The sequence below is a fragment of the Mesoplodon mirus genome (genome assembly GCF_964341445.2).
Source record: "Mesoplodon mirus genome assembly, chromosome: 12".
Taxonomy (NCBI): Eukaryota; Metazoa; Chordata; class Mammalia; order Artiodactyla; family Ziphiidae; genus Mesoplodon; species Mesoplodon mirus.
In genome coordinates, this window is record NC_138988.1 from 20399483 (window position 1) to 20423577 (window position 24095).

Genomic DNA, 24095 nt, shown 5'->3' on the forward strand with positions numbered 1-24095 from the left:
CAGGACTGAGGCTTGTGTAGGTCTGAAGAAGTCCCTGGGCGTCATCCTGGATGCAGGTTTGAGAATACCTTCTGTTAACTCTTCTCTCCATCTTAGGATGATTTAATTGGTGTAGGTGAGCTATACACTGCCTGCATCACTACCCCGTCTGGATGTTTCTGAAAGCCAGGGACCGTGCCTGTCTTAGTCAGCACTTAATCCCCAGTTTCGAGACCAGTGCCTGTTTTCTAACAGACCCTCAATTATTCTGCGGGAACCAGTAAATGAGTATGGGAGTTCTGAAATACACGAAGCACCTAGGTCTTTTCAGCCTTCTCTGTGCCTCTCCAAACCAGAATCTCAGTCAAGGACTTTGCTCTAGGTTCCCTGCTAGGTGGTTACATGGAAATAAAAGCTTGTTCCCAAGAAGTGCACCCCCAAAGCCACAAAGACTATCACCTCATAGACATCTAACAAATGGCAAGGCAGAGAAAAGACTGGCAAAGTAAGAGTCTTTAAGGGCAGATGTAGAAATGAGCTTATAGGATGGTTATGTGTGACCACTTTTCTTATACAGGGGAGGAAACTGAGGTTTGCAGACACAAAGAAATAAAACAACTTGATTGAGATCATATACATTACTGAACAGCATTTAAGACGCTTCTACTACTTCTGAGATCCATAAAACATTATGACAATAAGCTGACAACATTCTATGAGATTTTGTTAATCCTAGTGAATGAATGCCTTGATTCTCCCCACCCATCACTATAAAAACCATCTGTGTTTTTGAAATAAGTGGTACAAATTACTGGGAGAGGTGAAACTTGTAATATGGGTAAGATTTTATAATTATTGAACTTTTATTCTTACATATATTTTCATTCAAGATAATCCTGTCCAATAACGCTTCATGCTTCTAAATAAGATTTTAATCTTATAACAGTCTAGAACGTGAATTTTTCTGCAAATGTCCCTTCTTGGATCGCGAGGTCACGTCAACTATAAGCAGGTCTGTGTATGTGTGTTTTCTTTTTTCATCTAGATACGCAACTCACAAATGAAAAGCAGGCAGACGAGAAAGCCATTAATACCATCGTTATAAATTCAGTATCCGAATTCAAAATCACAGATGGACCAGCCAAGGAAACCCCCAGTGAGAAAAAACTGTCAGAATCCAGCATATCACTGTCCTCCCTTGAAGAATGCCAAACGAAATTTTCCTACCTCCAAACTCATCCTTCAGTTCATCCAAGAGACACTGATGGTATGTTTCTCACAATCAACCCATTTCTAAATAAAGCTCCCCAAACCCCAGCCCCTGGAAAACCATCATATATGCTGTTAGAAAAAAAAAGTCTTTATGAATATTAAACAGGAAGGCTTCAATTTGAAAACTCTGAGGAATGACACATGTCAAGGTCACCTTGCAATTATGAGGTGCTTGGCAGGTTGTTTGCTCTCAAAGCTGGGAGTTTGAGGCAAAGTGTTTTAAATAGCCGGAGTGAGGTAAAATCATTCTTGCTATGGAGCTATGAAGTGGACTAAAAAATGGCCAATTTTCTTCTCTTCTTGCATCTGGGACTATTCAACCTGCGACTCTAGGCTGAGAGGAGAAGAAGACAGGGTGGAATAGCATTGTAAAGCTGGAAAAGTATAAATATAGACTGCAATAAAATACAAGGATGCTTACACCAGCAGCCTGTGGAAAAGGGTTGGTTCCTCTAGGTAACATCACCTTCTAGGCATTCGAATCAGTGCAAAGCTACACCAAACCACCTCTATATATGACATAAGAAGCATGTTGCATTTGCAAAACCAATTTCAAATTGAATTTATGCTAAATGATCAGCACAGTCAAGTTCAAGGTCATGGACTCCACACCAAGACATATGGAATTTTACTCGTGTTAACTTTGCACTGACCTTCATAGGAGACATAAACCATTCAGGAATTGTGTAATGTTCCATACTGACATTTGCATTTAAAGAAACCTTGAAGTTTCTCAAAGGAAAACATAAAAAGGTACAGTTTCTGGTCTATATTTAAATTCATATTTACTTTTTCAAAATAACATTAAAAAAGTGAAATAAACTTTGTATAACAGGAACTTTGAAATCACATCAGTTTAATTCCTGGCTCTGAAATTTATTCACTGTGTAAGACTGGATTAAGTTTTTTACCATCTCTAAATCTCAGACTCAGTTATATAATGGAGCTAGTAACACGCAATAGGGTGTTTTGAAGATCAAATGAAATAACATGGGTGAAACAACCAGTACAGAACCTCTCACAGAACAGATGTTCGACTTCTGCTTTTATTATGATTATGGTTTTAAAAAGTAAGGGGAGAGGTTTCTAACACACGTTATATATGATCTCGTGAAAACATTGCCATGGAGGCTTTAGACTAGAAGACACAATTGCCTGCAGTTGCCAGGAGACAATGCAAATAAGGAAGGACCTCCAGATGTATGACAGGGATGGGTGAGGACTGTGGCAAGGAGGAGAACACTGCCTCTGCTCAGCTCCAGCTAATTGTTGCCAGAAGGAAAAAGAGGTTCAGACCTGCCAGAACTAGAGTGTTACAGGAAACCTCCCAATTTTTAAGTGTTGGCAATAGTTCTATTTCTTTTATGAAGCCCCAGACACTCCCAACAATACACAGCTTTCAGCTAACTTTGGCCAATAGGCTGCCAGGTATGACCTTGAGTCCAAGATGATGTCCAAGTTTCTGGTTTTGTTAGAGCTTGACGCTAATCAAGAAAACAGGCAAGGGTTTCCCTGGTGGTGCAGTGCTTGAGAGTCCGCCGATGCAGGGGACACGGGTTCATGCCCCGGTCCGGGAGGGTCCCACATGCCGCGGAGCGGCTGGGCCCGTGAGCCATGGCCGCTGAGCCTGCATGTCCGGAGCCTGTGTTCCGCAATGGGAGAGGCCACAACAGTGAGAGGCCCACGTACCACAAAAAAAAAAAAAAAAAAGAAAAGAAAAGAAAACAGGCAACAGAGGTGAGTTCTCTGCATTTTGACAATAGAGAATTTTATTTTATCAGATCATGTAAGGGATGCATGGATTTTTACTTGTAATGGATCTTGGTTGTAATGATCCCAGAATTACGAATTACCATAATATGTATCCACACAATACAGGAGAGTGCCCCTCTGGAACCACTCTGACCTGTCTTATCAGGTATCCTGGCAGAATGAGAAGGACCAATACAGCTAGCATGATATCTGAACCCTTGTATTCTCAGGGAAGACCAAAATGACTACTCCATTAAAATGGCAACACATACTGAGGAGCCTCATGTAGGAAAAGAACCAGCTACTCTTTCTTCAAAAGAGCAAAGGAGATTCATGAAGACCACTGAATTAGACTGTTTTCTTAGGGCCTGGACAGAGGCTACTACGACCCAGAAAATTCCAGTATTAAGCTGACAACACAGGTAATAGCTCATCCTCGTTTCCCACACTGCGAAAAAAAAAAAAAAATCCCCCCACTGAGGTAAGAGTTTTTGGTACCTGGTTAAAAAAGAGAGTAAAACACCTCGACCAGGGCCCACAAATAGTGCTAAGAACCTCTCATTATCCTAGATAGAAAACATCAAGGAAATAAAGAGTTAAGTCAGACTCACTGCATTTTAGGAAATTTTTGATAGTAATTAATTTAAGGATGCAGAAATTGAGAGCTGGGGTCACTGTTCATACTGAGATAAATACAGAAATATCTTTCAGGAACAGCAGGGGAAACAGAAGGGAAAAGAGAAGATTGCATCCACTTTTATGTAGTTTGTGGTTAATTTATTTTCAAATATATAAATGAGTGCATAGGAATGGATGCTTAATTGCTAATATCTATTATTTATATACATTGCCCCACTTAAAACAGGATGCAGAAGCCTCACACATGCAGATTTTGTAAAATGTGTTACATCCATTAGCACAGTTCATGGTGTGTGCTCTGATGGGAATTTAAAATGATCTTTACTGCACATCACACACTATGCGCTGCGACATTAAATTGTGCCTCATCCTGTGTGGTCCCTTTCCTGAAGAAAATGGAAAAAGTACAGAGCGCTATCTGTGTCTCTGCTTCTGCTTCTATGTTCGGATTGCAGAAGCATCCCCGTGGATGAGAAAACCAGGGATACACATGATATGAGAAAACAGCCTCCTTAAAAAGAATCCTGAGACTATACCTAATTGATGTGTAATTTTGAATTTGAGATGTCTCATCCAGGTGGAAGGGGAAAATCATAAATACAAGATACCTCAAAAGAACAGTCTTAATTACACCATGGACTACTGAATAAAATGATTACATTTTCTACACTGTAAATTTCATACAATTAAATGGAATAGTGTCATCTTATAAAATGTTTCAATTTTATAATTATTTCAGTTCATTTGCTCAGAAAAAAACATAAGCAAAAATTTACTAAGTATCACCCAAATCCAGTCATTCTAGTTCTAAAGAACTGACTTGAATGTTAGTTGTGCTTGTCTGAACTTAAATAGATCTTGACATATTTAAGTAGCTATTAAAATTGATAACATCAGGGATGATACCCCAGCTAGAGAAAGGCAGTCACACTTTATTTATTCCCATTCTGTATTACAGACATTTTTTTAAAGAACTAAATGTTGGGGGAGTGGGAACCAATTTTTATACTTTTTTGGTTTATTTATTTATTTATTTATTCATTCATTCATTCATTTGGCTGCGTTGGGTCTCTGTTGTTGCACGCGGACTTTCTCTAGTTGCAGAGAGCGGGGCTACTCTTCCTTGCGATGCGCAGGCTTCTCATTGTGGCAGCTTCTCTTGTTGCGCAGCACGGGCTCTAGGTGTACGGGCTTCAGTAATTGCAGAACGTGGGCTCAGTAGTTGTGGCTCACGGGCTCTAGAGCGCAGGCTCAGTAGTTGTGGCGCACGGGCTTAGTTGCTCCGCGGCATGTGGGATCTTCCCAGACCAGGGCTCGAACCCGTGTCCCCTGCATTGGCAGGCAGATTCTTAATCACTGCACCACCAGGGAAGTCCCAATTTTGATACTCTTTGACCAAAAACTTTTAGTGATCAGTTGGAGCCAGGGTGTCATGAATCTTGTTATTATGCCAAATTCTCTCAGGGACAGCACATTAACCATTAACATATGAGAATACTGGGGGTGGACCAGGTTCATCTTGTCTTTTTTTCTCTTACGTTGTTTTGGGGGGAGAGGAAGGGAGACTGTTGTTTATCTGGGGTCACCTTTAGAAGAACCATGTTCTTGCCACTTTGGAAAATGATTCCCAAAGATGCAGGAAGCATGTTTCTGGAGTTGAGGAATGCGCCAGGGACCACAGAGGGCAGCCACAGCTACCTCTTGTTCCTCCCTCCTCCTGTCCCCGGGGAATCATGGTGGCAAGAACACTGAAAGCTGGAAAGACAAACTCAGGGATTACAGGACCGTGAATGTGGGGCCGACCTCAGGTATATGAGTGGAAACTCCTTCGCACTGTTACCTTTTCCACTATGATTAAACATGATCCATTCTTATGAGGCAGATTCTTCCTCCATTGTCCCCTTTTTTGTTCTTTTTTAAATTGAAGTATACTTGATTTACAATACTGTATTAGTTTCAGGTGTACAGCATAGTGATTCAGTATTTTTGTAGATTATATCCCATTATAGGTTATTACAAGTTAATGGGTATAATTCTCTATGCTGTACAGTATATTCTTGCTGTTTATCTATTTTATACATAGTAGTTTGTATCTGTGAAGCCCATACCTCTAATTTGTGGCCCCCTTCCATCTCCCCTTTGGTAACCACATTAAAATGTGGTATACATATACAAGGGAATATTACTCAGCCGTAAAAAAGAATGAAATACTGCCACTTGCAGCAACGTGGATGATCCTAGAGAATATTCTGCTTAGTGAAGTAAATCAGACAGAGAAAGACAAACACTATATGATAGAATTCATATGTGGAATCTAAAAGTAATACAAATGAATGTATATACAAAACAGAAAGATTCTCCCTCTTAAGTAGCCACTATCCAGTTAACATTTAGCACCTTTAGAAGCTGCAGTAGTCCTTCAGGGTCCTAAGGATATCACTTAGCATGTTATAGCCTCCACATCCTCAATGTACCCTAAGGGTGTAAAGAGGAAATGAAACCAACTTAAGAGAGGGTTTTTATCATGGCTTCTTGCTCAAAGGCCAACACCACTTCCAGGTGAATGGCCTGCAGGTCTTGGATACATCTTAAACCTCCTTTAATCCAGGTTTAAGGAAGGAAGAAGTAGGAAATGAGATGGGTACTCTGACAGCAGCAACTAGAGCCTATGCCATGATGCCAGGTAGTCCAATAAAAGAAATTTAATACTTGGGAATGTGTTACAAAGGTATAGGGAGAAGTGAAAAGCTACGTGAGGAAATTACCGACAACAGGAAAGCTCTGCCGCCTCTTTCCTTGGTCTCTCTAGGGCACTAGTAAATCACTACTACTGGCATTAGCTCATTGGCCACTAGCAACTAACTATTAGTAGACAGACCACTAGTAAGTGGCATTAGCAGAAGTCACAAAGAGAAGGGCATCCAGAAAAAGATAAAACCAAAGGGAAAATACAAAGCAGAGAGAAGGAAGGAGATATACCCCAGGCTTTCCTTTCTCCCACCCTCCCATTTCCTATAGCTGCCTCCTATTGGCTGGAGCTAGCCAGAAGCCACCTGGAAGAACCTGCAAAACACACCTTACCAGTCTTGGGAATACAGAGGGGAGTAGGGTGAGAGGGGAATGGAAGGGAGAACAGGTCACCAGGAGGCCTAGAGCATCTGGTGCCAGGCTTGAATGCGACCAAAGAAAGCGTGTGTGTTATGAAGCGCAGGTCAGCTTCAGAGTTAAGGGCTCTGGAGGAGACAATCTAGGTTCACATGACAGCCCCACCACTTCCTGTATTTCTTAAATTTTCTGAGCCACAGTTTCCTCATCTATAGAACAGTAATAGTACTCAATTGAGAGTTATCTCAGGACCCATGTGAGATGTTTGTAAAGTGTACAGGACTGCAAATTTGCTTTACACGAACCAGCTGACACATCTAACAATGAGAAAGAGAGCACAGATTTTGGATTCAGAGTTAGATTAATTCCTTGCTCCACCACCATACAGGTGAAAGTTTTAGGACAGTCAGTGACAATCCCTAAGCCTTAGTCCTTACATCTAAAAAGTGGGGACCATGCTGTTTATCTCTTATTGTTCATTTATTCATTCATTCAACTAGAGATAAGCCATTCTTGTAACTTAGGTTTTAGTGGGGGGGGGAACTAATCAATAAACTAATTAGTATACTATCCTGTGGTCAGTGCTATGAAGAAAAAAACAAAGCAGGGTGCTATGAGAGTTTCTGCAAGGATGTGATTTACAGGGAAGGTATTTTAAGCTAAAGAGCCAAAGGTTGAGTACGAGATGGTAAAGTTGTGAGGGGAGAGTGTGCAACACAGGCCAGAGACAGAGCATGTACAAAGGCCCTGAGCTACGTGCATCCCAGGAACTGAAATTTAACCAGTGGGGCTGGAGTGCAGTGAGTTAGGAGGACACTAGAACTGGAAGGCAGAGAAATAGGCAGGAACTTGATCACACAGGAGCTTGCAGGCTACGGCAAGGATTTAGGACTTGACTCTAAAGGGAGAGTGAGATGTTCTAATTAATGATGAACAGTATCACAGGGGCTGATGAATTTGAGGTGGGCTCATGTGGAAGCAGTGTCAGGACAGGAGGCTGTTTCTGTTGACCTGGTGATGGCTGATGGTGGCTACAGGCTATAGGATGGTGGATAGAGGCTGATGGGTTTCAAATAGGAATTTGAGAGAGAATCAGCAGAACTCAGGAAAGAACTGGCTGGGAAGGGTATGATGAGGAAAAGGAAAATGACAAGAATGAGTCCCAGATTTGTGCCAATTCATCTGCGTGTTCGGGAGCCATTCACAAGAGAAAACGAGGGAAGAGACAGGTTTGTGGGATGCGGGAAAGAGGGACACCCATGACGTAATGCGGCCTTGGTAAGTGTGAGATGTTCTGAGCACAGAGCTGAAGAGATGGGAAGCAGGCAGCTGGATGCAGGGATGATGTTTTGGATGGGCCGAGAGGAGTACTAATCATAGGCTATGACTCTGAACATCAAGTTTATTAAACATTAAAGTCCCAAGGAATACGGCAGGCAAAGGAAAATATACCCATTCAGGAGAATGGAAAGTCCAACTCTCTTTTCAAACAGTGTGTCAATTTTCCTCTGAACTGCTTACGTTACTTTTGTGCAAACATAAACTGGCCATATGCAGAACAGTTTTGCCTGCTCGCGTAGAATTATTTAATATGTCTTTTAGGAACAGTGTGGAACACACTTGAAAATGGGGAAAAATCTGTTTTCAATTCATTAATGTTGCCGTGTTTCTCTAGGCAAGAGGCTCTGCCTTTTACAACCAAATAAAAAGGACTGACTTATAAACAGAAAAAAATGGGCTCTATTCTCCAGTGCAAAATAGAGAGATGGAAGGAAACAAATGCCAACTTGACCAAAGGATTAGGCCAACATATATTTTTTTATAAATAAAATCTACAGTATACATCAGAAGCGGAGACCTCCGGAGTCTGCCAATTTGAGGAGACGTTGGCAAGAGGATTTGAACCAAACGGTTATACGTCCACAGGAAATTATAAGGCCATTTTACAAACAGGTTTTCACACTCTGATGGGAAACACCAGCTCCCATCCCCACAGAACACCCTATACCCAACCTGACTTACTTCCAAGCCAAACTTTGAGTCTCGCACCTACAAAGGACAGGACCTAGTGGGAAAATCATTTTTATATGGTCATGGACCTGAGTCTCTAGCCTAAAAGATCAGGGAGCATTTGCTTGGAATATTTTCTCCTGAGAACTTCTTCTTTGCCAGGGGCTGCTATAGCAGCAGTCTTGGAATTGCAAAAAACGTGACGAGGTTTTATGCCTGAAATCTTTGACCACCAACACGCCCTCTTCAGAAATGCATACGCAGAATAGAGTCTATGTACAGCGCTCACTCACTCCTGAATTTCTGCGGGAGATTTATAGTGACTTATGAGTTACGGGTGAGTTGGCCACATGCTAGAAACTGGCTCTGAGTGAATAAAAATACACCCAGTCTGGCAAAGAGATGAGTACACACACCACAGACATACTATGGAACAGTCCGCCTAAACTACAAATACTGAGTAATGGCCACAGCACCTGCAACAATATATGGCAATTAAAGTCGTCATAAAAGTCATGGTGTGGTTCTTTACCACTGTCTTACGGGGAAGAAAGAAATGGAGGGTGAGAGGCGGGGGGAGGGGGAGGAACACAGGGATGAAGGCAGATTTCTGTTTACCTATATACAGAACTCACTTGAGACCTTTATAGATGTTTTTTAAAGAAATAAGAATGGTTTTCTTTAAAATATTTGTTCCCTTTCAGAGCAAGTTGCCACGTTCTCCCTTCTCTTAAACACTAAGAAGTATATGAATAAGAAAAGAAAAAAGTTTTCTGGAAAACACTGTTTGAAATCAATGAAGGGAGCTCTAAGAACACTTAGATCACTCTGACAGATGAGGCAAAGAGCGAAATCCCTCCTGCAGGCTTGTACAGTTACAGTCAACTGAAGTCTGAAAACCAAAGGTTACTGACATTCTTAATGGGGGAAAAATAGATTACAAAAAGTTTAATGTTAATTGATTGATAAGCCCATCAGGAGGAAAGAATTTTTCTCCAATTCATGCTAGAATGTTACTTTCAACCATCAAGTCTTCAGGACGCTGATTTTAATTAATTAGATGCTATATCACATGAACACTTACCTACCCTTTTCCAAAACCCTCACAAGTTTCTGAGACTTTCTTAACTAAAAAAAGGAAGAAAGGAAGGAAGGAAGGGAGGGAGGGAGGGAGAGAGAGAAAGAAAGAAAGGAGGGAGGGATGAGGGAAGGAAGGAAAAAGAAAGAAAAAGAAAGAAAGGAAACAGAAACTAGCAAACAGAATCCAGCAGCACATTAAAAGGATCAAACACCATGGTCAAGTGGGGTTTACCCCAGAATGCAAGGATTCTTCAATATACACAAATCAATCAACGTGATACACCATATTAACAAACTGAAGGAGAAAAACCATAGGATCATCTCAACAGATGCAGAAAAAGCTTTTGACAAACTTCAACACCCATTTATGACAAAAACTCTCCAGAAAGTAGGCATAGAGGGAACTTACCTCAACATAATAATAAAGGCCATATATGACAAACCCACAGCCAACATCGTTCTCAATGGTGATAAACTGAAACCATTTCCACTAAGATCAGGAACAAGACAAGGTTGCCCAATCTCACCACTGTTATTCAACATAGTTTTGGAAGTTTTAGCCACAGCAATCAGAGAAGAAAAAGAAATAAAAGGAATCCAAATTGGAAAAGAAGTAGTAAAAGTGTCTCTGTTTGCAGATGACGTGATACCATACATAGAGAATCCTAAAGATGCTACCAGAAAACTACTAGAGCTAATCAATGAATCTGGTAAAGTAGCAGGATACAAAATTAATGCACAGAAATCTCTGGCAGTCCTGTACACTTACGATGAAAAACTGAAAGAGAAATTAAGGAAACACTCCTATTTACCACTGCAACAAAAAGAATAAAATACCTAGGAATAAACCTACCTAAGGAGACAAAAGACCTGTATGCAGAAAACTATAAGACACTGATGAAAGAAATTAAAGATGATACAAACAGATGGAGAGATACACCATGTTCTTGGACTGGAAGAATCAACAGAGTGAAAATGACTATACTACCCAAAGCAATCTACAGATTCAATGCAATCCCTATCAAACTACCAATGGCATTTTTCACAGAATTAGAACAAAAAATTTCACAATTTGTATGGAAACACAAAAGGCCCCTAATAGCCAAAGCAATCTTGAGAAAGAAAAATGGAGCTGGAGGAATCAGGCTCCCTGACTTCAGACTATACTAGAAAGCTACAGTAATCAACACAGCATGGTACTGGCACAAAAACAGAAGTATAGATCAATGCAACAGGATAGAAAGCCCAGAGATAAACCTACGTACCTATGGTCACCTTATCTTTGATAAAGGAGGCAAGAGTATACAAGACAGCCTCTTCAATAAGTGGTGTTGGGAAAACTGGACAGGTACATGTAAAAGTATGAAATTAGAACACTCCTTAACACCATACACAAAAATACACTCAAAATGGATTAAAGACCTAAATGTAAGGCCAGACACTATCAATCTCTTAGAGGAAAACATAGGCAGAACACTCTATGACATAAATCACAGCAAGATCCTTTTGGACCCACCTCCTAGAGAAATGGAAATAAAAACAAAAATAAACAAATGGGACCTAATGAAACTTAAAAGCTTTTGCACAGCAAAGGAAACTATAAACAAGACCAAAAGACAACCCTCAGTACGGGAGAAAATATTTGCAAATGAAGCAACTGACAAAGGATTAATCTCCAAAATATACAGGCAGCTCATGCAGCTCAATATCAAAAAAACAAACAACCCAATCCAAAAATGGGCAGAAGACCTAAATAGACATTTCTCCAAAGAAGATATACAGATTGCCAACAAACACATGAAAGGATGCTCAACATCACTAATCATTAGAGAAATGCAAATCTAAACTACAATGAGATATCACCTCACACCAGTCAGAATGGCCATCATCGAAAGGTCTACAAATGCTAAATGCTGTAGAGGGTGCAGAGAAAAGGGAACCCTCTTGCACTGTTGGCAGGAATGTAAATTGACACAGCCACTATGGAGAACAGTATGGAGGCTCCCTAAAAAACTAAAAATAGAACTACTATATGACCCAGCAATCTCACTACTGGGCATATACCCTGAGGAAACCGTAATTCAAAAAGAGTCACGTACCACAATGTTCACTGCAGCCCTATTTACAATAGACAGGACGTGGAAGCAACCTAAGTGTCCATCAACAGATGAATGGATAAAGAAGATGTGGCACATATACAGAATGGAATATTACTCAGCCGTAAAAGGAAACCAAACTGAGTTATTTGTAGTGAGGTGGATGGACCTAGAATCTGTCATACAGAGTGAAGTAAGTCAGAAGGAGAAAAACAAATACCGTATGCTAACACATATATATGGAATCTAAAAGAAAAAAAAAAAAAGTCCTGAAGAACCTAGGGGCAGGAGAGGAATAAAGACACAGATGTAGAGAATGGATTTGAGGACACAGGGAGGGGGAAGGGTAAGCTGGGACGAAGTGAGAGAGTGGCATGGACATATATACACTACCAAATGTAAAATAGATAGCTAGTGAGAAGTAGCCACATAGCACAGGGAGATCAGCTCGGTGCTTTGTGACCACCTAGAGGGGTGGGATAGGGAGGGTGGGAGGGAGATGCAAGAGGGAGGGGATATGGGGATATATGTATACGTATAGCTGATTCATTTTGTTATACAGCAGAAACTAAGACCACAATGTAAAGCAATTATACTCCAATCAAGATGTTAAAAAAAAGAAATGAAGGAAGGAACGGAGGGAGGGAGGGAGGGAGGGAGGGAGGAAGGAAGGAAGGAAGGAAGATGTTAAGAAGTTATAATTTAACAAGAGAACTGCTACATCTTCTAACTAATTCCCTTTATGGAAACAAAAAATACAATAATCTATAACCCATCACAGCTGTTTGGCTAGAATTACCAATTACCTTCAATGCCTTAGAGATACTTTTCACATTTTTACAAGTCTGCATAGTAAATTTTTAAACCAATTTTCTTAAAGAGGATTGATAAGATTTATACCATTTTAGGTGTACACGATGACATATTTCATTTAAATTGATATAAAAATCAAGGCTTTACATAACTGGAGGAAAAAGAAGACGGGGATTAAAAATAAAATACAACCCGAAACAACTATGATTATTTAAAAAATCATTTATGTTACGTTTTGAAATGTGCTTTTCACTCACATTTGAGTATGGGTGTGGCAGATTTACTGGAATCCACATCAAACAAATAAGAAAGCCTTGTGACGAGAACCCAGAGATGTGTATGATCTCTCATTGTCCCCAAATCTAACTGCTGCTGCAAGCTCCCTGCACTTGGGGAGGACTTGCTGTTTTTCAGACCACAGCAAGGCTTCCAGATAGGCAGCTAATTGTGCGGCTTCCCAGCACCTCTGCAGGCAACGTAAATAAAGGAGTTTAGGAAAGTGACAGCACTTTCAATAACCAGATTATGTGGAATCAATAGGAAATGCGCAGGAAGTTAATGAAGCAATTAATTAAGTAGAGTGAGTACTGGATGGGGGAGGGGGAGCTGGAGAGGCTAACTGGTGTACATCGTCCCTCATACGGATAAATAATTAAGAGCTGGCTATAAAGTTATCAAGCACACCACTGCACATGCCTCCTCTTCACAGGCGCCCCCAGAGGGGCCACCTGTAATTGTCTTTCTTCTTCTTTAAACAGAGGACTGTGCCTCCCTCATCCTCACCTGTCTGTTTTGCCAGTTTTTGGATTGTCTCCTGATGCTCCCGGATACGTGTGAAACGGTGTGTACCAATTTGTGCTGCCCCTCTCACAGGTATCGCCACACCTCAGATGAAAGCCACTCCCGGAATGACTGCAACTGCAACTGTGACATAGACTGCAGCCTTTTTGACTCTTGCCAGGAGACCAGTGAGTGTCTGGAGCTGGCCATGGAGATTTCAGAAATCTGTAACCACTAGCATGACAAAGGAACCACATCCCCGCAGACCCTTTGGCCCCCGGGGGAAACTCCATTACAGTGAGACTGTGATTTCTATGTGCTAAAATGCAAGGACTGTATACATTTCTTGGATGCTCCAGACCATTTTATTCTGCACCTGTCTGGGAAAAAGCTAGTATTGTCAACTCAATGGCCTTATTCCAAATTTCCCAACCGCATGGCTCACTGAAAAATCAGATCTTGATCACATGTGATGAACAAATCTTAAAAACCTCTTAAATGCCATAGGTACAAGATGTTTCTTAACTGTAAAACAGCATGTGAAACCATTCTGTTATTGCACTCATTGGCTTGCATCATGGATTCAACTTCATTCACAAATTCAGGACAAATTAGCACATTCTTTTAGAACTGACGTACATTAGCTTGTCCTTCTAATGGACTCATGTATAAACATTATGCATTGTTGGTTATTATTAATAATGCATTGCATAACATCATTTTGTAATTAAAAATTTATTTGTACAGCCTCTTAAAATTCACTTATATGTTCAGTTTAGGTAGGAAAGGGAATTAAATGAATTAGAAACCGTGTTCCTGTAATTACTACAGATGTCTCCAAGACATATCCAGTGAATTTTGAATATGATGTACTTTGAGAGAGTACTGTAATTCTAGACCGTATTATTATATGTCTATGACTATGTCATAACAGGTTATGCATGTTCTTAATTTGTTACAGAAAGGCTTTTCTTTATTCTAATGAGCAGAAATGGGAATTATGTGCAAGTTTCAAGAAAATGACCCCAGATCATCAATTTGTCATTTTCCTCATTTCTGTCTGTCAGGTACAATAAGCAGCAGGATATTAAAACAGAACCATTTCATTTTACTGAACGATGAGTTGTGTAGGCACCTGAAAGAAATACATGTGCAGGTACTCATTCAGCACTAAGTTTCCTAATACAGCATGTGCTTCAGAAACCATATTTTTTTTCTTTTTCTGATAATTCAAGAGATTCATAATTATGTTGAGCACTTCCTCATACTTACAAAAATTTTTTTAAAGATGTGATACAAACGTAGAAAGTGACTTCCAACTCAAACGAATTAAAATAATTTGTGCAGGTTGAAGTTACTTTGGAATTTACTTTCTATAGGCATGGTGTTGCTCACAAACATGTGCTTAAATATTCCCATGGACATCTTCACTGAATATAAAAAAGCACACTATATCAATAACTGACAAAGAACACAAAAATAAAATGAAGAGTTGAGGGAACTTTTTATGATTTAGGCAAACAACAACAACAAATTCCAAAATACCTGTCTTTGCCTGACTTAAGTAATTTTGGACAAAAGCTACACTTGCTTTGTTTTTTTTTTTGCGGTACACGGGCCTCTCACTGCTATGGCCTCTCCCGTTGTGGTAGCACAGGCTCCGGACGCGCAGGCTCAGCGGCCATGGCTCACGGGCCCAGCCGCTCCGCGGCATGTGGGATCCTCCTGGACCGGGGCACGAACCTGTGTCCCCTGCATCAGCAGGCAGACTCCCAACCACTGCGCCATCAGGGAAGCCCGCTACACTTGTTTTGTTTCTGTAGTCAACTAGCACATTCTTCTACTCTGCAGTAATTTCCTCAAAATGCTGAAATTCCCATCCAAAGGCATTGAACTGCTCTTGTCTTGTTCCTGATAGCACAGAGCATCCATGGTTAATGCAGGCTTCATCCCTGTTTGACTATCATGTTTTCCACAAAGTACAGAGCATGTGATTGCCCACCCCTAATGAAACACTCTGGTCTCAGTGCTTTTCAGAAGCTCAGAGACAACTCTATTCTCTATGCATAGAACTTGTAGATCTTTATGAGGGAAAACTGTAAACTCCTAAGAAGGGTACTTAGAGCTGTTCTTACCCAGTATTTTCATTTTTCATAAGAGAAAATAGAGGACCCCAAGAACTGACTTATCCAAGACCATATAGTGATTTAATGGCAGTGTCGGGAACTCAAACCTGTGGTCTAATTGTCTGATGACACTGTACCACCCCAGGATTCTCCACTTCTTAGTCCAGCTCTACACAGTGGTACAGCTACTCCAACCGTTCAAATATTAAACTACTACTAGACTGGCTCATCAACAACTGCTACCGTGAACCTCCTTAGGGCTTCCCCCTGTACCCCCAGCCACCTGGCCCCTCTCCAAGCACCCACCCACCTCCCCCCGATCCAGCCAGTCAAGGAAGAACACCTGGACCTGCACGGGGTCTCTGGGATCCTGTCCCAATAATATGGTACCTGGTGTCATTGATCAGGCCATGTCATATCGGTGTTATTTATTTTGACCATCATCCCCTTATTCTTTCTAGTCTACATTCCCTCAAATTGGGCAAAGATGGTCCATTTCGAATGTGAATTGAACGCCTGTCAATTAGAGACGTTAAGAATTGTCAGGTCTTGGGCTTCCCTGGTGGCGCAGTGGTTGAGAGTCCGCCTGCCGATGCAGGGGACACGGGTTCGTGCCCCGGTCTGGGAAGATCCCACGTGCCGCGGAGCGGCTGGGCCCGTGTGCCATGGCCACCGAGCCTGCGCGTCCGGAGCCTGTGCTCCGCAACGGGAGAGGCCACAACAGTGAGATGCCCATGTACCGCAAAAAAAAAAAAAAAGAATTGTCAGGTCTTATTTTATACGGTGGTCAGAATACTACAAGATCTTTCTGTGGCCTCTCTTACCACGGTTTGTTAACTTATTCCTCACTTTCAGAATTCACCATGCTCCATGCTCTAACAGAAAGGATCAGTTATACAAAGAGTGCAATTTCTTTTCTTTATCACCAATAATAAAACATCATCCTTTTTGCAAACATGAATGGCTCTTTCAATTGAATTCTTACACAATAAAATATACGCAGCTGGGAAAATGCAATTGCAGAGGTAAGACAGATGAAAAAGGAATGTGGTTATTGATTAAATACAAATATCAGAATCTGAGAAGGCTCAGACTTTTTTCTCTGCAATGATGAAGGCCGGTGATCACAAATAAAGATAATGTTGTTCTTTAAGGTGGGCTTTTAAGGGAAAAGAATATTCAGATTTAAGGAAGCACACTAGATAAGAGAGATCTGAGAACATACAAACTTTAGAGGGATGCCAGAAGAGAATTTTTTTCCCCCACAGCAATATAACTAGATAAGTACGTTGTCTTTGCTTTGCTCAATGGATTTTTATAAAACCATTGCTTCTCTAAAAGCCTACAAAATATGGAAAGCCATGAAAAAACGAAGTTACATTTAACTTGCTAATGAAATTTTCCCACTACATAAGCTGATAGGCCTACAAAATTAATTATCAATGCTGGACAATCAAAGTTAATAAAGCAAAAGTCGCTTCAGTTTTTTCCAAAGAAGTAAGACAACATAGTCAGGGAACCTTTACAAATAGGAAACATCACATGAAGGCATATCAGCATTTTTTCAAGGATAAATGTGAAGGTGGAAACGTTTGAAGGACAGAATTCATTATCCAATGCCTCCAAATTTCTCCCTCTACAAAATGAAGCAAAAGAATAATACATACACTTAAGAGAGGCACTTTGACTATAAGAATTTTGCCCATCAAATGCTAAGTTCACCAAGGGTACACAAACTGATGACCTGTGATAAAATTATAAAATTTACGTTTTTGGTTTAATAGTTTGTTGGGTGTTCTTTGAAAAATATACCTGAGTTAAAATCTGAAGAGTTGCCATATAGAGCCTCACGTGAGCTGTTTAGAAAGGCAGAGTGAATAACGAATAATTTTCCAGTGATCATAATCAACACTGGACCAAAACTGTATTAGTGAGATCCTCTACGTATGTCTAGACAGCTCCTTACATTACTGTGAAGAAGTCCAGAATGTGGGGAGGGAAGAAAACCGAGGAAGGGACAGGACCTGTATCAGCACTGGATAAAAGTGCCTCCTTCTGGCCTACCATCTTGATTGGATAAAAGTGCCTCCTTCTGGCCTACCATCTTGATTGGATAAAAGTGCCTCCTTCTGGCCTACCATCTTGATTGGATAAAAGTGCCACCTTCTGGTCTACCATCTTGACTGGATGAAAGTACCACCTTTATCCAGGTCTACCATCTTGATATGCTTCACAGCCTCGCTTTTGCCACTATCTCTAAAGCAGTGGTTCTCAATTAGGGGTGATTTGGCAATCATTTGGCAATGTCTGGAGACATATTTGGTTGTCACAATGGACAGAGGAAGGATGCGATTAGCCTTTAGTGATTAGAAGCTAGGAATGCTAATAAACATCCTACAACACACAAGGTAACCTCCCAAAGAGCTCTGCGAGCCTTTCTATCCATCTCAATGAACCATCACCAAATTGACCTTAAAAAAACTGTTGGAAACAGACTTGCCATGTAAGAGAGAGGATGCCCAGTTAACTTTAAATTTCAGATAAGTAACAAAAATATTTTAGTATAAGCATGTCCCAAACATTGCATGTGACACACTTGTACTATGAAATGATTCCTTGTTTATCTGAAATTCAAATTTAAGTGGTTGTCCTATATTTCTATTTGCTAAGTCTAGCAGCCCTAGTTCAACAGACTCCCCATTTGAGAAGGAATGTAGGGAAATGGTGATCCTTCAGCTCCCTCCCTGACTCCAAGAGAGGAATGATTATTGACCTCTTTGGTCAGAAGCCAGGACATTCACTGGGCCACATTTTACCTGGTGGTGTAATTTAGGTCGGGGAACCTGGTTTAAAGATCAGCTCTAAAACAGGACACTCTCATTTTCCCTCCTGTCTAAGGTTCCTGTCTTGGACTAAGCTGGTCATGTCACATCTCTGTTGGCAACTGAGGAAACACCTTAGCCAAGAGCCATCTTGATTCAAGAAGTAGTAAGCAGAGGCCTTCACTTACACCTTCACATCTAAACCATATTTTCTGATTCAGTCTTGGCTAGAAAGACCTGCCCTGATTAGTGCTTGCATCGCTAGAAGGGAGTCTGTTCCCCGTCTAGCTGTTTTGCTTTCCATATAATCAATAGCTCCCTCTGCCAAAATTCAGTAAGGGAAAAAGGGTGAGTGGGAGGGTGAAATTGAGGCATTTCTTAAACCTGGACTGCAATACCATCTACTAACACCTGAACTTCACCACGCACTCTTAGTATATAGTTAGGAGGAGACCAGAGAGCCTGAAAGTGTTCCCGTTACTACATTATTCTTATTTATTTTACGGATGAGAAAAATATCAAATAGAAAATATTGGGGGGGGGAGACGGAAGAAGGATAGACTGGGAGTTTGGGATTGACACACTGCTATATTTAAAATAGATAACCAACAAGGACCTGCTGTTAAAAATAAATAAAGAAATACATGTTTAAATAAAGAAAAGAAAATATTTGATTAAGTGCTTTATATACATTATCGCAATTCTCTAAACAGCCCTATGACACAGGTTCTACTAGCATCCCTATTTTCCTAGGGAAAACAGAGACCTAAAGAAATGAAGTAACGTGCCCAAGGTCCATACCAAATAAGCAATCGTCACAAGGCTTGAACCCAGGTCTGTTCATTCCAAAGTTTATGCTGTCAATCACTAAGCCTAAAAGTTGTCCATATGAAAAGTGACCAAATCAAAATACAGTTCAAGTATTCACTTCTAAAGCAAAAGCAATCAGAAAAATATGACACTATTCAAAGAAACCCATTCGTGGATAGTAAATGTTTTCCAAGTTGTTATCCCGTGCAATGATGAGAATCTGAAACATCTTCAATATGCTTTTTTTAAAATATGCTTTTAAGATATGTACCCAATAAGTAATAAATGAATGTATTGCAATTTAATCTTTATGTGAATGCAAAGTGAATGTATTGCAATTTAATCTTTATGCCAGTAGCTGTGCCCCATTCATCTCTGGTTATGAAGGCTTACATTTTAGTGCTCCATTTTAGCAAAGCAACTTTGATCTCTACCTCCAGAGTCCATATCCTGCACACACACCCAGGCCAGCCCTCATCAGTATTCCTGAGAGCATGAATTGTTTTTAATCAGTCAACAACGCGATGTCAACCAAATGCATTCTGATTCTGAGACCTTTTATCTCAAAAGCTATGCAGAAACCAAGGTCACGGTAACCTCTTTTATGGTGTATAGTCCCTCAAATGTACTTACAGTGAATTTACAATGCCACAACTTACTTTGTGGATTCTGAGCTTTCACTACGTTCAGCCCTCTCCAACATCCTCTTTGTTTCCTCTTTCAGCACTTTCTGCCTAAGGGTCTTCACCGAACATCAAGTTCCCGTAAATATTAAAAAAAATAAGAATATCGAACAAGATTCTCCCAGCAGATAAGCTACTCATCATTTGTAATTGAGGCTCTTCAGAAAGCTGCATGAATGTTTCAAATCACGGCTGTACAGCTTTGTAATACGACGTGCAGGCCCCTGCGATGGGGGAGGAAGGCAAGAAGGTAGGATCGTGCCAATGCTGTCACTCCGCCATTGTTACCATCAAATATCTGCTCATGTGGCCAAGGCAGTAAACCACCTAGCTCAGGGGACAAGTCTGGGGAACTGCTCCTGGGGAGATGAGGCAGAGATAGGGTTCTAAATGCTGAAGAAGGGCCTCAACAGATCCACAGACCTCATGAAGGTACCTCCTAGCTCACGTTTTTGACGACTCTCATTCTAAGCAATAATATGCATAAATTCATGGTCTTGACCTGCTAGTAACGTTTTTACAATCATGTACTAGCCAGGTATTAGACATAATTTTGAGAATAGAAGTGTCGGTAGCACCAAAAATCATCCTGCATGCCACCAATGGTACTTATACTGGGCAACAGTAGGTTCAATGAAAGCAAGAATGAGAGAAATTTGGTGACCGGTTGGGAGGTTATTGCCCAGCTCCAGGTAAGACTTAGTAGAGGCCTGGACTAGGTGGGTGGTTGGGAAGTGAGTGCTTGGAAAGGAGGGAGAGGCAAGGTTCATATCTAGAAAGGGCCTTGGATGTTACTTTGTGATGTACTTAGGGGCAAATGAAAAACCACTGAAGAATGGCAGGGAGTTACGTGATTAAAGTGGTGTAGGAGGAAGATGGACCATGACACAATGTACGGGACAAATTAAAGCAAGGAGACACTAGAGACTGACAAAGGAGCCATTGCAATGAGGCATGGGGTGCTGAAGGCCTCAAATAGGATGGTGACAGGAAAAACAAGATGGAAGAGATGGATGGGAAAGAAATTAGAAAAGGACCATTAGTCCTTTCTCAAACTCTTCTCAGTTTAAGACTCAAATATTCCCTACTGTCTATCATGTCTATGAGTCATGAAGCCATTATTTTCATTAGGGAAGGAACCGGTTGGGGAGGGGAGAGTTTTATTCCAAGTGGAAAGTCAAGGTATATTTTTAGCTACATTAAGCCAGCCTTCTGCTGCTCGGCACACTGATGTAATTCCAACATAAAACATAATCTATAATATTCCAGGGGAACAAATCCAATTCTTGGTCATATAAATTTTCATATAAGTCCATCACAATTCATTCCCAAAACATCTCATTCTCTTTGAAAGCTGGAGCTGCAGCAAGTGATCAAAAAGAGTAGTTTAAAATTGCTCTGGAATTTCCAGAGATGCTAAATCTAACCTGCTGACGGCACAGGACCAATCCCCCAAACTTTAAATCAGAGGTAAAGCATTTTATGTTTTAAAAGATATATTCCTCAACGTTTATCACAGTGTATTAAAGTCAAATGTGAGTTATTACTTACCAAATCTGGAGCTGATGTCTCCTCTTTGATTGCCCTAGGTAGGCGAGAATAAGTATCTTCCAACCAACATATTTTTTACTTTTTCATCTGCCTCTTGCTATTTACAATAGAGTGAAAAATAATAGCCAAGGAGTGACTTTTCAGGGTTGGATGAAGTGCAAATCCTATCTGACTAGAGCCTAAACTGTATTCCAGGCCCCTGGCAAGTTCTGCCGCAAGGGGAAGGATAATGGAAACTGACTTCTCAATAGCTGGATTGGTCCTGTAGGAATAATCAGTGAAAACTCATCTGATGATCTTTCAGCACATTTGCATTGGCTTAGAACCCAGGGTATATATTATTAGTCATGCTTGAAATTTAGTTCTCTCTGCCCTTGCTGGGGCTTTCTGCATGAGGGAGACAGCTATGCCATGATCAGGATGCCCTGTGAAAGCCCAGAGAGAGCAGAAATTTTATAACTAATACCACTGATGCAGAAAAAAAAATCCCTGTCAGTTTGTCTGGTGTTATCTGTTGCCAACATAGCAATTATGAGTAATTCAAGCTTCCTTCTAGGGGATGAGGGAGTTGGGAGGATGGAGGACATCCTTTGGTTTAAAGTGATCTTAGATCCTTTTCTGTAGGTGGGGTCAGAATATTACCTAGGCACTCAGTTAGAGGAGCATCCCAAAGGTTCACCATCCCAAGGGCCCTCCCTTCTGGTCTTGGAGTGTTTGGGCTGTCAGGACATCCCTGCTCCAGAATGCCCAATTATAATGCAAGTATCTTCCATTAAATGACTTCAAATAGCCATGTAACAGTAGATAAGAAGGTTGAGGTCTAAAGATAGACGTGGGTACCAGCCCTGTCTCCACTGCTTACTAGCTAAATGTATTGAATTAGTAACTAAACCTCTCTGAGTCTCACAGCAGTAAAATGTGGCTATTAACACCTACCCCATGGGTCATTGTAAGGGGTAAAAAGAGATAATTCAGCAAAATCTTTAGTGTAGATTTAGTACATAGAGTACATTCATTAAAATTTTCAGCTCTAATTATTATTAGCAGCTCACTTGTTCCCATAACACGAGAGATGTTTATGCTCTATTTCTGTAATAGCCCACATCACACCAATCTTTTGAGACTTAGCCATATGCCATCTTTTTCATTATTCCCTGGTTACTTATCCAGGAAACGAGCACAGTATCTAATTCCCATATCTCTTTATTTTTCCTTCTCTTATGATACAGTACCCTTTTTCCCCAAAATTAGGATAATACTCATTACAATAGATAACTTTAATAAGCACTTATTATGTGCCAAGCACTGTATGAATGGCCTTTCATGTATTATCTCATTGAATCTCCTCAACGAACTCTGAGGAATTTTACTGAAGAGGAAAGTGAGGCTTGTAGTATTTAAATAACTGTCTCACGCCAAGGGAACATGATAGCAGAGTGGAGATCTGAACTCAGGACTCTGTTTGAATCCAAAGCACATGTTGTTAGCCACTTAAGCTGTAAGAAGACCATGGTTGAAGTCCAGATTGGCCAATTTCAAAAGGTAGGCAGTGGGAGGGTCTGTCCTCCTCCTTAATCTGGTGAGAGGGACTTCAAAGTCACCACTCAGAGAGCTTGATGCGTTCCCCTTGTTTTATTGGGAAGAGGTGAACAGTGTCGACTCCCACCCAGGAAATCAGAAGGGTGAGCTGCTTTGTCAACAGAGTGAGAGAGAGTGGCCTTCACCCCAAGAAAGCCCCCCACATGAGTGAGTGTGGGCAAGGAGTTGTGTGGGTGCCTCTGATGGATTACATATTGGTGAGGTACCTGGGAGAGAGTTGGTTCAAGAACTGCCTCACATCCTGTGTCACAGGGCCACCCAAAGTGTCTATGAGACTTCAGCAGAAAGGCAGTTAGGTGTATAGCACCAAGACCTGGGGAAACAGGGTTCACTTTCCCAGGTCAAAGGAACTGCAAGTGGGAGAATGTTCTCCATGATGGGTTCTCTGAAGAACCCACAAAAGGCAGCATTAATGAAATTGGCATCTTACACGTATGACAGTTTCAGAAAAGGTGACACCATCTTATGAGGGTATCAATCAAATTAGTTGTTTTCTACCCTCCTAGCCCTTCTTCTCTCCCCTCAACCTGCTCAACCTTGGAAGAATCAGAAACCAGAGCAAGTAAGCGAGTCGAGAAGGAAAAGTGGCAGCTGGAGAAAGAGAAAAGACCCACACACCCTCTCCTCCAGCAGCCAGTCCTCACGGCAGTCACCAACTAGAGCAGAAGAAAACATTGACCGAATAAAATTCAGAACTATGGCTATTATTGCTCAAGCTAAGTTATGAACTGAGGTTGTGTTTATGATGTAAAGACTGTCTATTGCTGAAGACTAAACAGAATGTCATGGGGCCTCCCTAAGTTCACATCCAAGGGCCAGGGAAGGACTCCGTTTGCTGAATAAATATAAAGATGGTAAGAGACAAATATAAAGTTGCCTTTATGACTACACTCCATGAGTACTGCTTGGTCAACACATACTGTTAACATTTATTTCTCATCACCCCATGGAACAGAGTCACAACATGATAGCTTCCTG

General features: G+C 40.9%; 1 protein-coding gene across 2 annotated transcripts in view; it reads left to right on the forward strand.

Moving 5' to 3' along the window:
* The window catches only part of MDFIC2 (MyoD family inhibitor domain containing 2), a gene marked incomplete at its 5' end in the record, with an annotated part of 98872 nt that extends 84976 nt beyond the window's left edge, over positions 1-13896 (forward strand). For both annotated transcript variants that reach the window (XM_082637791.1, XM_082637792.1), the window contains 2 exons: positions 1025-1246; positions 13505-13896. In XM_082637791.1, the coding sequence (XP_082493917.1) occupies positions 1025-1246; positions 13505-13764 (482 nt within the window). In that variant the 3' untranslated portion in view covers positions 13765-13896. The remainder of the gene's footprint in view (positions 1-1024; positions 1247-13504) is intronic.
* Positions 13897-24095: the final 10199 nt, after the last annotated feature.